At 38.5% G+C, this 14,160-nt stretch overlaps 1 protein-coding gene across 1 annotated transcript in view; it reads left to right on the top strand.

Moving 5' to 3' along the window:
* CADPS2 (calcium dependent secretion activator 2) overlaps window positions 1-14,160 on the top strand; it is a 453,461-nt gene that overhangs the window by 355,688 nt on the left and 83,613 nt on the right. Inside the window, exon 16 of the mRNA XM_082692417.1 lies at window positions 5,779-5,882. Coding sequence (XP_082548543.1) covers window positions 5,779-5,882 — 104 coding nt within the window. The remainder of the gene's footprint in view (window positions 1-5,778; window positions 5,883-14,160) is intronic.

The raw sequence follows: 14,160 nt of genomic DNA on the forward strand, positions 1-14,160 counted from the left end.
GGTAGAAGAAATCAGATGTCATACCTTTGACCCAACTCTCTTGAATTTTTATACCCAGTAAGGCCAAACCTTACTGCTTGGGCCCCTCCCTGTATCCCAGGGAAATGCTTCCATGTTGCTGATCTCCCTACTCCTTCCAAGCTGGGGTCCTTTGTCTCCTTTCCCTACAAAGTGTTCATGTTAGCCTTTCCTCTTTTTCTTTTTTTTTCCCTCAGGACCCACAGTTACCCCTACAGTTCCTCCCTAAGTCTTACAAGTTTCTCACCTCAGTGTCCTGAGTGTCAGGGCTTTCTCCTCATCCATCTGATTGATGTTTGTTAGAGGATGGGAGAAGCAAAAGAGTGAGTGTGTTTCTTTTCTTTCTTTTTTTTCTTCAGACAGAAGGAATAGAAAAGTGGGAGCCTTCAGTGTTAGACAGCTGCTAGCTTTCTCTGATCTAAGATTTCGACCTCAAACACATACCCATTAAAAGAAGCAGTGTTTCTTTCTAAAGATCCCCATGCTATCCATGAGCAATTTAAAGCCTTCCTATTGACTTATCTTTGATCCTATCTCATGCTCAATAATAATGCTGTTCTTGCATATTGAGTATTTAATTCAGTCTCTGTCAGAGCTTTATAGCAGGACTTCCTCATACTTAACAAAAACAGATAGTATGCATTTATCTTCTACCTTATAATCTGGTTAGGGAGAAAGATACAGAAATTCTTGGAGGCAGAAATATTACCTTGTTCATCGTTGTATCCCCTCAGTTGTTAGTACATTACCTTCCAGGCAAAAGTGTTTATTGAATCAAATTCAGGGTCACAAAATTGGCATACTGAAGAACCAAGCAAGAAATCTTAGTGCATATATAGGAATTACTTTTTGATGCACTCTAGCTGGTTATCATGACCTAGATGCAAGGGAGAGAAGTATTATGATGGCATTATTGCCATGGTCCTTCAATCCACCATCTTGAATTCTTTTCTTTTCCCTCCCATTGGAATTTTCAAACTTTTTTTTTAATTATTTTTTTTTAGTATCAGTGTTTTGTTTAGTTGCAAGTATAGGTATGAATTTGTAAGAGTTAAGGTCAAGTACCCTATAAATTTTTCCATATCCTATATGGGGGGGGAAAAAGGACTGAAATTATCTTATTGGTCTTTTTTCCAGGTCCCCTCACAACCTTCACTCTGAGCATTACTGTGTATCCACCACTAGAGATTTTGACAGGAAATGGCTGGAAGGGAGGTAGCTGGGGAGAAAGTGCTGGAAGTATGCAATGGGGGAGCAGAATTAAAACCTACCAAGCTTTCTTCTTATATCTCCCCACCTCCCTACCTTTTCTCCAGTGAGACCTCTTCTTAAGTGTACAGAGGTATAATTAAAAGGAATTGCTCTGAGCAGCTGGGGAATGTTATTGTAAAACAGTAAAAGTGTTCCAAAATGAAGAAACATACCTAAGAGCAATGCATTGAAAGTCGTAAAGAAGCCTCACTACTCTGGGCATATTCACTGTAACTGTTATTATTTGAAATGTATTACAACAATCAGCAGCTTGGTGTGAAGTTTGTAGAATATAGAGATATCTGTAACACTGTAAAAATGTTAAAAAAGTGAAAGTGAATATTTTAAGGAGGCATTCTCAAATATTCAGTGCTCAGATTTTTTAAAGGGCTGTTGATAACCTTGCTGTCTAATAGAGTTCTGACTACAGAACGCATTAAACTTCTTGGCGATAGTCAAATGAGTGACAGCCAGAGATGGTGTACACAGTGTACTTGATAAAAATGCTATTTATTTAAAGGATTAGAGTGGCCATTATGTTTAAGTACAAAGTTCTGCTCCTCTCAATAAATTTAGTCTAGGAAAAATAAAACATTTTAGACTGTTCTTAAGTTTCAGTAGAACACAGGGTCCTCTCAGAGCTTTACTTAAGCTAGTGTCAAACGTAAAAGCTAGTTTTGACATATTCACATGTACACAGAAATAAGTTTTCAGGTTGTTCCTGTGTTTAGTCTCGATTATTGCATACTTGTGGCTAAGGATATGGTGACTTTATAAACTCTTCAAACATTCAGCCATTTCAGAATTTTCTATTGAATATATACGGGCAGTTTAGCATGTGTGTATGTGTGTATGTTATTCCGAGAGCTGAAAGTGAAAAAGATTTCAAGTCTTTGTCTTAATGCTGCTTACTTGGCATCAGAGGTAAGATTTTAATTCTCTCTCAGCTAGTGCCCTGTATGACCTTGGACACATTCTTTAACCTCTCCCAAGAACTCTTTTTCCTAATCTGGAAATGAGGGCCATGATTATCTAACTGGCAGAATGCTGTAAGGATTCAGTAATAATGTACTGAAGTAGGTAGGAAAAATAAATTCTTTTGTGACAAAAATGAAGATTGTTGCCTCTATTTGCTTATGAAACATGATGTAAAATAAACATAGGAATATGTTTAAACAATATAATACAATGTCAAGAAAGCCCAACACTTATATTTATAGGAGGCATAGAATTCACTAGCTAGAAGTGTAGAAATTATACAGTTCAGTGGACTCTTAGCATGTATCTGGCTTATGGACCACTTTGAAAACCTGAAAGTTACAATCCTTCTCACCTCCAAATGCCTCTCTACACAGAAATTAGCATATAATTTGAAGGACACACCCTAAAACCTATTCCTAATCCCTAAATCCCTTGGGCTCTGAGTTCTCAATGTAATTCACCACTTTCCATCTCAAGATGGAAAAATTAAGGCATAGAAGTGGCATGCTCTTGAGAATTAAAAATGATTTTAAGAACTCTTTTACAAAGAAGTCTTTCTCAAATCCTTTAAAAACACAGCGCCCATCAGTTTTTTGAGCATCGTTCTCGGACTGCTGCTGCACGTCATTGGTGGACTTGCTGACTAGTCCACCATTGGTGTGTTAGTGACAGAAGAGCTATTTGCCATCTCACACACAGTTACTTGAAATAATTTGGGTATTGATTTTACTTTTAACAGGGTTTTTCTTTTAAAAAAAAGAAAATATTCTTGTATTGTCAGTAAACATTCGTTAGGTACCTGTGATATTGAGAGCGCAAGATATCGAGACTCCGTCTCTGACTTTGATTTGGACACTGTGGAGTAAACAGGCTCATAAGTGCGTAAGAGGGAAGCTCAGAGAGAGGAGCAACTCATTCAGACCACCAACTTTGAAAAGGTCCCACATTTAAGGTAACGTTCAAGTTGTATCTTCGGTGATAAGTAGGAGTTTCATAGGCAGAGAATCCAAATATCTTAATTCCCTGTGTGTGTGTGCAGATTTTGCAATGCTTACTTATCTTTTTAGTTTAGAATAACTAATTTATACATATATGGAAATTAGTCCTAAAATATATGGAGTGTCCCACTGAAGACCCATTCCCTAGCTTCATCAACCATGCGCCCTCACTCCTAGAGCCACAGTCTCCGAACCTTGGGGTCATTCTCCTCTGTGGCTTGCAATTTCTAGTTACTCACAAGGGCTTGCAATTTCTTTCTTCAATGCATCCCTGCACCTCCCTATTCTGTTTCCACTATCATCTTCCTATAGTTCTCTGTTTTCTAGACCTGACCCGTGTTGTAAAACCTCACCAATCCTTTTTTTCTACACAACCACAGATGCATTTTCCTAAAATGAATTTAGTTTGAAGCCTTACAAAGAAACTCTTACTTTAAGTTAGACACAGGACATAGTTATACAGCGTACTTATCATCTCACCAAAAGCCTGCCACAGTCTGACCTGGGGCTCATCACCCATTGTTCTCCAGCACGTTTGTATTCCAGCCAGCCAAGGGCAAGGCAGAGATGGTAAGAGCCCACATTAAGCTCAGGTCTCACCTACTCCTCTTGCTAGCTGTTGCACTTCACCTGTCCAAGCTTGTTTCCTTATCTACAAGTTACATGGACAAATAACCAGACAACTTAGAGCCTTTGAGGAATTTAGTGTGATGATGCATGGAAAGTGCCTGGTGCTATGCCTGACACATTCATTGGCTCTCAGTAAATGGTAACATTTGTAATCATCATCATCATCAGCTTCCTTTGGAATGCACTGCATCTCTGTCACACAATCATTTCTAAAAACCCATCCTCTACTTACCCAGGTCATTTGTTATTCCTTTAGGACCTGCTTCAGATCCTACTTACATTCCTGCTGATTCCTCTCCCCAAACCCACCTGCTCTCAGCCATTCTCACCTCTCCTACATTACTGCCATATTTGCTTTACAATGTTTCCAAACTCTTCTTAAGGATCTTGTCTTCCTCACCAGACTTAAGTAAGTAGAGCTGCCCCCAAGTGGAGTAGACTGTCTTGCAAAGTCATGAGCCTCCTTGACTTCACCCTCTTTTGAGGATGTTGAAGTGATCATGAAACAGATGGAAGATTGGATAGTTGATGTCTAAGGATCCTTTCAGTAGTGATTGTTGGAGTCTGAGTTGTTTAAGATCAGGGGCATGGCTTATACCTCCTACTTCTCACAGTTAAGAACATTGTAGGCACACTCCATTACGTGGTGTTTGGCAGACTGGTTTTCTGCTCTTGATCCCTGTCGCAGACAAACAGTGGTTTTCCATCCTGCAGGGAGGTTTAGGAGGATGAGTGCAGGGTTAGGGAGTGGAAACCCCCATGTTTATCACACCGGGACCTATAGTAAACTTACAGTGAATGTTTAATGAACAAGCACCAGCCATAAGCAATGTTTCACTGCATCATTGCATATCCTTCGGAAACGAGCAAATGCAAGAGCATCCTCTAAATTTAAGGCTGAAGTTTTAGAAAGAAGTTAAAGGAAAAGATGCATTGCCAAAAAACAAAACTCCTTAGGTTCCACAGCAAAAGCTCTTTTTCTGAATATTTTACTTCTCTTCCTTACAACCTCCTTCCTGGAACAAAGAGAGAGTCCATGAATATAAGACAGTGTTTATCTTCCGTGTCTTTATTGGAAACAGTGTTCTTCACATTCAATTTTGAAATGGTTTCATTACATAGGGCACCTCTAATTTCTGCCAGTTTCTTGTATCTCTAAAATCAACTGCTTTTCCTTCTCTGTTGCTGAATTTAGGGTAGCTGTACTTAATCTGTGGCCTGGCCTTTTCATACCAGTTTGCCTCGATGCCGAAAGAACCTTCAGCTTTAAAGAATGCCTCCCCAGCCCTCTGCAGATAGAGGAAGGGACAGGGTGACATCAAGGTGGATAGGGGAGGAAGGGAGGAAATCAGCTCATCGAAGGTTGTCAGACTACTTTAGGTGACTTTATACTTCTTGATTTAATCAACCTAAACTATATAGACATTTTAGGCTGAGAATTTAAGTAGCAACAACAACAAAAAGAAAACCATGGTTTTTGCTGTCAGGAATGACTCATCTGGTAAGAATGCTATTGTATTGGTAATACAATACAGAGAGAAGGAAAAGACTGTGGTATCTGCTCTCTTTGTGTTTTTGACCTTGAGGAGAATTAGAACTTGTTTGTTGCGGAAGTTGAGCATCTGATGTGCTGATTCACCTGTTCGTTCTTATATATTAAATGTCGCAGCACTTGCAGTTCCTGGGATCGCTTTGTGGGTGAAATATTTTCTGCAATCTGGTGAACTGTTTGTTGTTATTTTTTTTTTAAGAACATATCTATTTGTGTATTTTGCATCTCTTATTTCTCAAAAATATGCTTTCTATTCTATTTCAACCCCTTGGTCTCCTCATTGTAAACTGGAATATGTTTGGCTCTTTATTTTCAAGGTCACATTATTATGATTTCTTTTTAACATAGAGACCATGAACCAGGCACCTCCTGCTAGAAAGCTGGAAGAGGTTCTTCATCTAGCAGAGCTCTGCATAGAAGTCTTACAGCAGAATGAAGAGCATCATGCAGAGGTGATGACTTGCTCTAACTGTCCTATAAAGCTTCATATAATGCTTTGCTGTAGTGGGAACAACACTGAGGGAGTGGCCTGCCCATAGATTTGATATACGTGTGGCCCCTACCTGTAAAAAACTGAGACCATGTGTGCATTTCCCTGATACACAATTCCTATATGTTACGAAGGGGCCGTTTGTGTGTATGATTTGTCATTTATTGCTGACAACAGTCCAGCACATGGGAGAGCTTATGGGGTCTGCCAAAGATGTACCAGTAGTAAGAAGCAAAGCACAAACCCCATCTCTTGATGCCATGATTGCTTTAGTTTGGAAATGTAAATTCATCAGTGTGTAAAAGGAAAAGTAGTGATCCGCTATTAACAAAATCAAATAGAAGACATCCGTAACTGTATGACTGAGAACTAGTCTTTTATTCTTACCATCAGACTTTTCTTAAAATTTTCACTAAGCTTTTATTGTTTATAGTTTTCTGAAGTTTTCATTAGATATTAACATTCCCTCTGTAGAGTAGTATTTCCCCAGGCCAACTGCTTGTTCTAAGACTTAAAAGTCTTTCTAATAGTCTTTCCAAACCTCTTTCTAATAGTCATGAGTTTATTTAAACAAACAAACAAACAAAAAAACGGTTTTTTTGGCACTTAGAATTGGGTGGGGAGTGCTCACTTTGGCAGCATGTATACTAAAATTGGAACAGATTGGATGGGGAAAATATATGGAATTAAGTAAGTATAACAAATTTCACTGTTCTAACAGTGCTCTTATTCCTGAAGAAGCACATGAAATGGGCAAAAAAAAAAAAATTTTTAAGCCCAGATACTTAAGAATTTATACAATATTTATATGTAATGAAGCCAAGTTCCCAAAAATATCAGAAACTATAGGAAGTACATTTTAAGCAAATTCTTAAAAAAGAATATTCATGAAACCTTACTATAGGCTACTAAGATTTATTGTATCTGGTTATAAATATGATCATTCAAAACATCTGCTTTTAGCTCACACTGCGGAATCTAGTTTTTACCTTGCATCTGTCATGTGTGAACTTGTTATGGATATTGTATTTTAAACTGAAGAAACAGCTGCTTCAATAATTTGAAATGAATCCCCATGAGGATAGTTTCTGGGCTGGCACCACTGCTATGTTACAATGAGAATGACTGTGTGATAAAATATATGTATGTGTTGTCTTTGTCTTCTATTAAAACCCATTATCATCAGAGTATTAGACCTTTTGAATTAAAAACTATTTCTGATTGGATATGCAACTGCAGTATAATTCACCTAAACAGGTACACCTAATATTCCCATACAATTCACAGAAACACTATTTAATTTTCCTGCCCTCGTAAGGAAAATAATTACTTTCCTGTTTTTAAATATAATTATTAAATGTTGTCTATGCCATGCAATGACTACATGCTTGTTAAAGATAATGTATCCAAACACAATTAAACCATAAATAATATTTTCCACTCCTCAAAAATGTGGTTGACTTTACTGAACAGAGATAATCATAACTTATAAATATTCTACTATAACTATAGAACTGTTATAATGACCTCATTTAAAAATGCTTAGTAACACTATGGCATTTTCCATCCCTCAATGCTTCCAAATTCTTGGAATCCATCAGGGAAGAGAGGTGAGTAAAACTGTTCCCACTATTATTCTAGCATGGAATAACTTTTTCAGTCAAGATAAGTTAGAACTCACTTGGACGATAGTTAATTTTAAAGCCAATGTAGTTCTCCTTCCAATTAAAGACTATTTCTTGGAATGGGCTTACCATTGTTGTGTTTTGGTAATTGTGTGTTATTAATAATTGCATGCATAATTAAGGCCAGCTGAAAGGATTAGGACAATGCAGTTTTCTCTCTCTCTCTCTCTCTCTCTTTTTTTTTGGTCATTTTCTTTTTTCTTTTTTTAAAGATTTTTATTTTATTTTTTAAGTAATCTCTATACCCAACATGGGGCTCAAATTTACAACCCCCAAGATCAAGGGTCACATGCTCTACTGACTAAGCCAGCCAAGTTCCCTGCCTTTTTCTTTTTTTAACCAGAAGATCCAACTTTTCCAAACAATACTGAGGAGTGAATTGGTCTGATTCTAAAGTCATTTCCAGAGTGAATTAGGAGACTGAACTCTGCACTGATCTTTATTCTGCTGGATGTTCAAGCTGGGGTCTCTTTACTCGGTGAGAGAGCCCCGGGCTCGGCTCCCTTGGTGGAGGTCAGCACGTCTACCTCACAGAGCCTTCCCTTTGGCTCCTGCTCAGGCTTCTTTTACTTTCATTCTACCGGTCTCCCAAGGGCAGTTTACTTTCGGGGCTAAGAGGTTGTTTGGATCTTTCAGCAATTTCCCGGTCAAGCAATCTTTGTGTCCTCACATTTTTTGACAGTGACTGGCTTAGAAGACAGTCCTCCCTTCTCTTGGATGGCCTCTTGACCTCTTCTCTCAGGCTTTTTTCTGACTTGTTTTCTTTTAAAAAGATCACTTAAGATCCTTTCCAGAAGATCTTTAAGGCTGTCTCCACATTCCAGTGACTAGACTGTGCCTGACCAGGAATTCAGGCAAACAGATCTGTATGCCATCCATCCAAAGGCCTCTCCATTTGATGGTGGCGGGAGGTCCCAGATGCTGATGAGAAAGCCTTGGGCTCTCACCAGCACCCCGTCTCCACATACACCATCGGATTGATAAGAAAACTGACCCAGAAAGGTTGAGCAAGTTGCCACATGCGCACAGGTGGTTAGTGATGGGACTCCAGACCTGGGCGCTTTGCAGAGAACCACACTGTTATTTCTCATTCAGTAGAAGGGCGCAGGGGTTGTCTGACCCTGGATCTGTTGCCAAGTTTCATACCAGGCATCATAGCAGGGATGTAAATGCAGAGCAGATGATTATGGTGCAAGCCTGGAGATGTCCCTTTCCATTCATTCTCTTCCTTTCCTTGCTGGCTGGTGTAGCCTAGGTCCCTGCCTAGGGGGATGGAGTCCTGAAAGGATCAGAAGATCAATAAGATCAATACAGGCACAGCTCAAGTTGCCTCTTTGTTGGTTTTTATGACAGCAGATTCTTGACTTAGGTCCCTAAAATAGTCTAAATGTAATATTGTCCACCATGTCGGTGATAACTGAAGCAAAAACGATGCTTGGCAGCAAGTTGGTATTTGCATCACAGGTTCAGTGCACGCAGCTGGTTCACCTTGCGCTTCAGCTGCCTGTGCCCCAGACCCTCCAGCAACAGAGGCAGGACAGGAAAGGAGTTCAGTGTGGATACACACAGTTGCACATCTGCTCACGCACATAAACATCAGCATCTGAACCGGGTTATGTTTCTGGCTGGGATTCTAACACGAAGAGAAGGGGTATTTGATATTTTTTTCCCATGTGTTTTGCTTCTCTGTGACCTTCTTTTCTCACTAGCATGCACATCTAAGGAACATCTTAAAGTCTGGTTATTTGTTCATGAATAAGGTCTGTTTACTATCTACTACTAACTAAATCTCAGTAATCTCAACAATTGAATTACTGTTAATTACATATTATTTATATCTGGACAGCCAGGTAGATAGCCATTTAGATAAACCAGCATTTTTTTAGGGGTGGTTTTAAGTTTAGGGTTAGATTAGCCTCTCGTCCAACAAATACCCCTCATCACGGAAAATGAAGACCATCAAGTGGTTTTGAGATGGGAGAGTTAGAGACGCAGAATTGCATTTGCCACTGTAACTCTCAAATGAAATTCCATGGGTATGAATATCCCACCAAAAATGTTTGTTAATTATTTAGTAATTTTTAATACTATATATATAGTATATATAATAATATATAACAATAAGAGTGGTATTTTACCCTGACTTATGCTTTAAGATATTTTCCGTTTATCGTCACACTCTGTTACTTCAATATCTACATTCATGTATGAACCCAACTAGGGAGTGATTTTGTTGAATTGAAAGAGTTGTAAAACACTGATGGTTGGCCTGACGGTGGTTTAGCTGTCACCTTCTAGTCTATTCTCCTGGCTCCTCAGAAGAGCTTACATGTTTCTAGAATGTCGCCCATCAGTGTTCCATTGCCTGGGTGTGTGTGTGTGTGTGTTGGGGCTAGAGGTTATTCAAGACACTGGACTATCTCCTGAACTTTCAGGATCATCTACAAAATACAGGATTGCAAACTGATCTTTTCTTGGGGAAAAATGAGCACACACAGCAGCCCAAAACCAGATTCACAGGTTTCCTCATTTAGGCAGCCATTTTCTTTTTTATGGTTGTAAATTATAAAATTTTCACTAGATGGTGAGTGTAAAAGTAATGAAAAGCCTCTGCCCTCAGAGAAATTAGAAAATATATAAAGAAATAAGATATTAATAGATGCTCTTGCAGGAAGAAAAATAAAACAGGACATTACCAGTGGTCTGAGCTGCAAAATATGATAGATATACAGATGGACAGACAGGTAATGTGCTATATATAGTTAATTAAGAAGAGTCCGCATATGTAAGAGCTTGATCTCTGCACTCCAGCTGACCTGGATTCAAATTATTGTTCTGTCACCTACCAACTATTTGACTTTGGGCAAGTCGTTTAATCTCCCTGAATTTGCCGCCCAACAAATTAAGGATAATTATGCCATCTACCTTTCTGGAAGGGTTATTTGGAGGGTTAATAATGTAACGTATAAGGAGCGTTTAGAACAATACTTGGCATGTAAAATATCTCAATTCACATTATAAGATCCGTATGGATTTCAGCTCATGTCTGTAATTACTGATAGTGATTAGTTTTTTACTTTTGTAGATCAGGAGATTTTCATATTCATAGAATTTTCATTACGATGCGAGGGGATATTCAGACAAGTATTATTATTGCCATTTTGCAGATGAGGAAATAGAAATCCACGCAGGGAACTGATTTGCCCAGGAGCGTTCAAGTCTCCCCACTAAGTGCAGAAGCTCAGTACTCACAGCCAGGTTCGGGGTGCCTTCTTAGCTGCCACTGTTTCCAATAACATTCAGAAAACAAACACAGCTTTAAAGTATTGTCTCCCGGCCACGGATATTGTTTTCACTATATAAGATTTTTATTGTTAGAACTTTGATAGAAATGATTTGGCTAAAGACTTTTCATCAAGTTTTGTTTTGTATTTTTCTCTTAATCAAATTAAACATTGCCTCTGCCTCTGCCATCTCATTTATACTAATTAATGGCTTAGCATTAGAGCCAGGGTGACTTTAACCCAGATGATCATGACTTGGTTAGTGCACTACAGCTGGATGCATTTCTGAGTGGGGCTTCCTTCACCCTGGTGGAGATCCTGGTGCTCTGGACCCTCTACCATCTCCCATGAAGTGGTCCTCAAGGGAGGACATCACACAGCCTCTCTTCTTACTGACAGTCGGGGGGAAATGGACTGCCCCGCAGCAGGATGGCAGAAAAGATGAGGGGATAGGTGTAGAATCCACCCTGTGTTCTTAAGGCAGCAGACTGTGACCCTTGCTTTTCCTTTTCAAAGACTGTGATTGCAGAAAGCTTTCTCCTCTCACCTCTAGGAGAACGATAAGCTTTCATCACAGACCGGCTGACATTCGTCAGAAATACAGTTTTACACACAGATGTATACTTCTGCAAAACAGGATGAAAATTTTGAATTGATGGCAAAATCTTGCTATTCTGAAGATACTTTTTTTTTTTTTTTTAAAGAAAATTCTATTCCATTTTATTTCATTCTGCCCTTGTGGCTTTGTCTTCCAAGTTCACTTTAAAAAGAGCTATGGGGGAAAAAAAAAAGAGCTATGGAAATTTTTCCAAGTCTTGAAACAATCCTGACCTAACATAATTGCTATTTTCTTAATTTTATTTAATTTTATTTTTAGATTTTATTTATTTCTTTGAGAGAAAGAGAGAATGGGAGAAACCATGAGAGGGGAGAGGGTCAGAGGGAGAAACAGACTCCCCGCTGAGCAGGGAGCCCGATGCAGGATTCAATTTTGGGACTCCAGGATCATGATCTGAGCCGAAGGCAGTTGCCTAACCAACTGAGCCACCCAGAAACCCCTATGTTCTTAATTTTAATCTTTTGAAAAAGCATAATGAGCTAGAGGTGAGACTTTAAACTGTCTTTGCAGTACTGCATTTTTTTTTTTTTTTAAGAGAGAGCTCCAGCAGGGAGAGGCAGAGGGAGAATGAGAGAGAACCTTAAGCAGGCTCCACAGTCAGCATGGAGTCCAACATGGGACTCAGTCTGACAGCCCAGAGATCATGATCTAAGCCAAAGTCAAGAGTCAGACACTTACAAACTGAGCCCCTCAGGTGCCTCATGCTGCATTTTTACTAGAATTTCTATCCTGCTTGACCTAGAGTGTCAGGTCAGTTACTGCTATAGCTCTAAAAAACAAGAGTAAGACCCATGTCATGGAATTACACTGTTTTATTTGTTTACTTATGTATTACTTGTCATATACCCATTTTAGTAGACAGTTTAAAAGGACTCAAAGATAATATTTTGAAAGAGCAATAGCTCATGACATAGCGCATACCATTTCCAGCAGTTTTGCACATTTATATTATTTGTAGCCCCAAAGTCGAAGTCCTAAACCTTGAGCCAGGCATTGAATGTCCCTAAATCTAATATCAGTATTCTTCCTAGTAGGCAATATTTTCTTATATTTGCCATCCATTAATTCATCACATGTTGATTTTTTCTTATTAATATGTTGAACATTATTCTTGTGATACAAGTTTTTAAGAAAGTACCCAGTGTGATGGGGCAACAAGATGGTCCAATTGGCTAAGTATCTGACTTCGACTCGAGTCATGATCCCAGGGTCCTGGGCTCAAGCCCTGAGTCCAGCCCCACGTCTAGCCCTGCATCATGCTCCACGCTCAGCAGGGTTTCTCCCTGTGCCCCTATCCCTGCTTGAACTTTCACTTTGTCTCTATCAAATAAAGAAATAAAATATTTTTAAAAAGAAAAAAAGAAAGAAAATACCCAGTGTGTTGATATTTTATAATCCACTTTGTTTTGTGGTTTGACTATCATGTGGTTTTAATGTAATTTACCTTTGAAGAAATTAAGTGGAAGTTTTACAACCATGTATCTCTTAGAAAGTTCTTGAAAGTAAATGTTGACTTCACTGGCTATAGTATAATGAATCCTTTTTTAAGTGATTAGTTTTGATTGGAAGAATAATAAAAAATTCTATATCCCAGAAGTATGAATTTTTTGTAGTTATTTGGTTAAAAAGTTGTAACACCAGCAAAAGATAAATTTTAAAAGGGGAGGAAGGGAGTACATAACTGGGTCAGTCTGTAGAGCCTGTGGCTCTTGCTCTTGGGGTCATGAGTTCAAGACCCATATTGGGTGTAGAGTTTACTTAATTTAAAAAAAAAAGAAGTTAAGGGAAGGGGGAAAAAACCTGAAAAACAATTCACTAAAAACAGCATGGGATCCTTATTCATTTGAAAAATGTGTTCAAACTCATTCTTAATTAAAGAAATGCAAATTAAAACAAAACTGAGATCAGATAGCCAGAGAAATCCACATTACTTGCTTGTGTGAGTTAACTTAACAGAAGATGTAACCTGTAAGCAAAATGCTGAGTAGGTAATAATAGCAGTTAACTATAGGCCCTATTCTGTGCAACAGATCTAGATCTCTAAGAGGAGTTTGTCTTGTATAACAAATCTCTGTATCCTTTCGCTAATACCTCCCTATTTCACACTCCCCTCCACCCACCCCAAGCATTCAACCCTCTGAAACCACCGTTCTACTCTCTGCTCCTAGGGATTTGACTATTTAGATCCCTCATTTAAATGAGGTCATTTAGTATTTGTCCTTTTGTGTCTGGAGTATTTCACTCAGTATAACATCCTCTGGGCTTAACCATGTTGCTGCAAATGACACAATTTCCTTCTTTTCTAAGGCTGAAAAATATTCCATTGTATATAAATGTCATATTTTCTTTATTCATCTATTGGTGGATATCTAGATTGCGCCCATGTCTTAACTATTGTGAATAATGCTACAGTGAACATGGCAATGCAGATATCTCTTTAAGATTCTGGTTTCAAAAAAATAAGAAGATTCTGATTTCAAAAAAAAAAAAAATTCTGATTTCAACTCCTTCAGATATAAACTCAGAAATGAGATTGCTACGTCATATGGTACTTCTTTTTTTAATTTTTTGAGAGATCCCCATACTGTTTACCATAATGGCTGTAGCAATTTACATTCTCACCAACAGTATATAAGACTTCTCTTTTCTCTA

Source organism: Mustela nivalis (genome assembly GCF_964662115.1).
Source record: "Mustela nivalis genome assembly, chromosome: 12".
Classification (NCBI taxonomy): Eukaryota; Metazoa; Chordata; class Mammalia; order Carnivora; family Mustelidae; genus Mustela; species Mustela nivalis.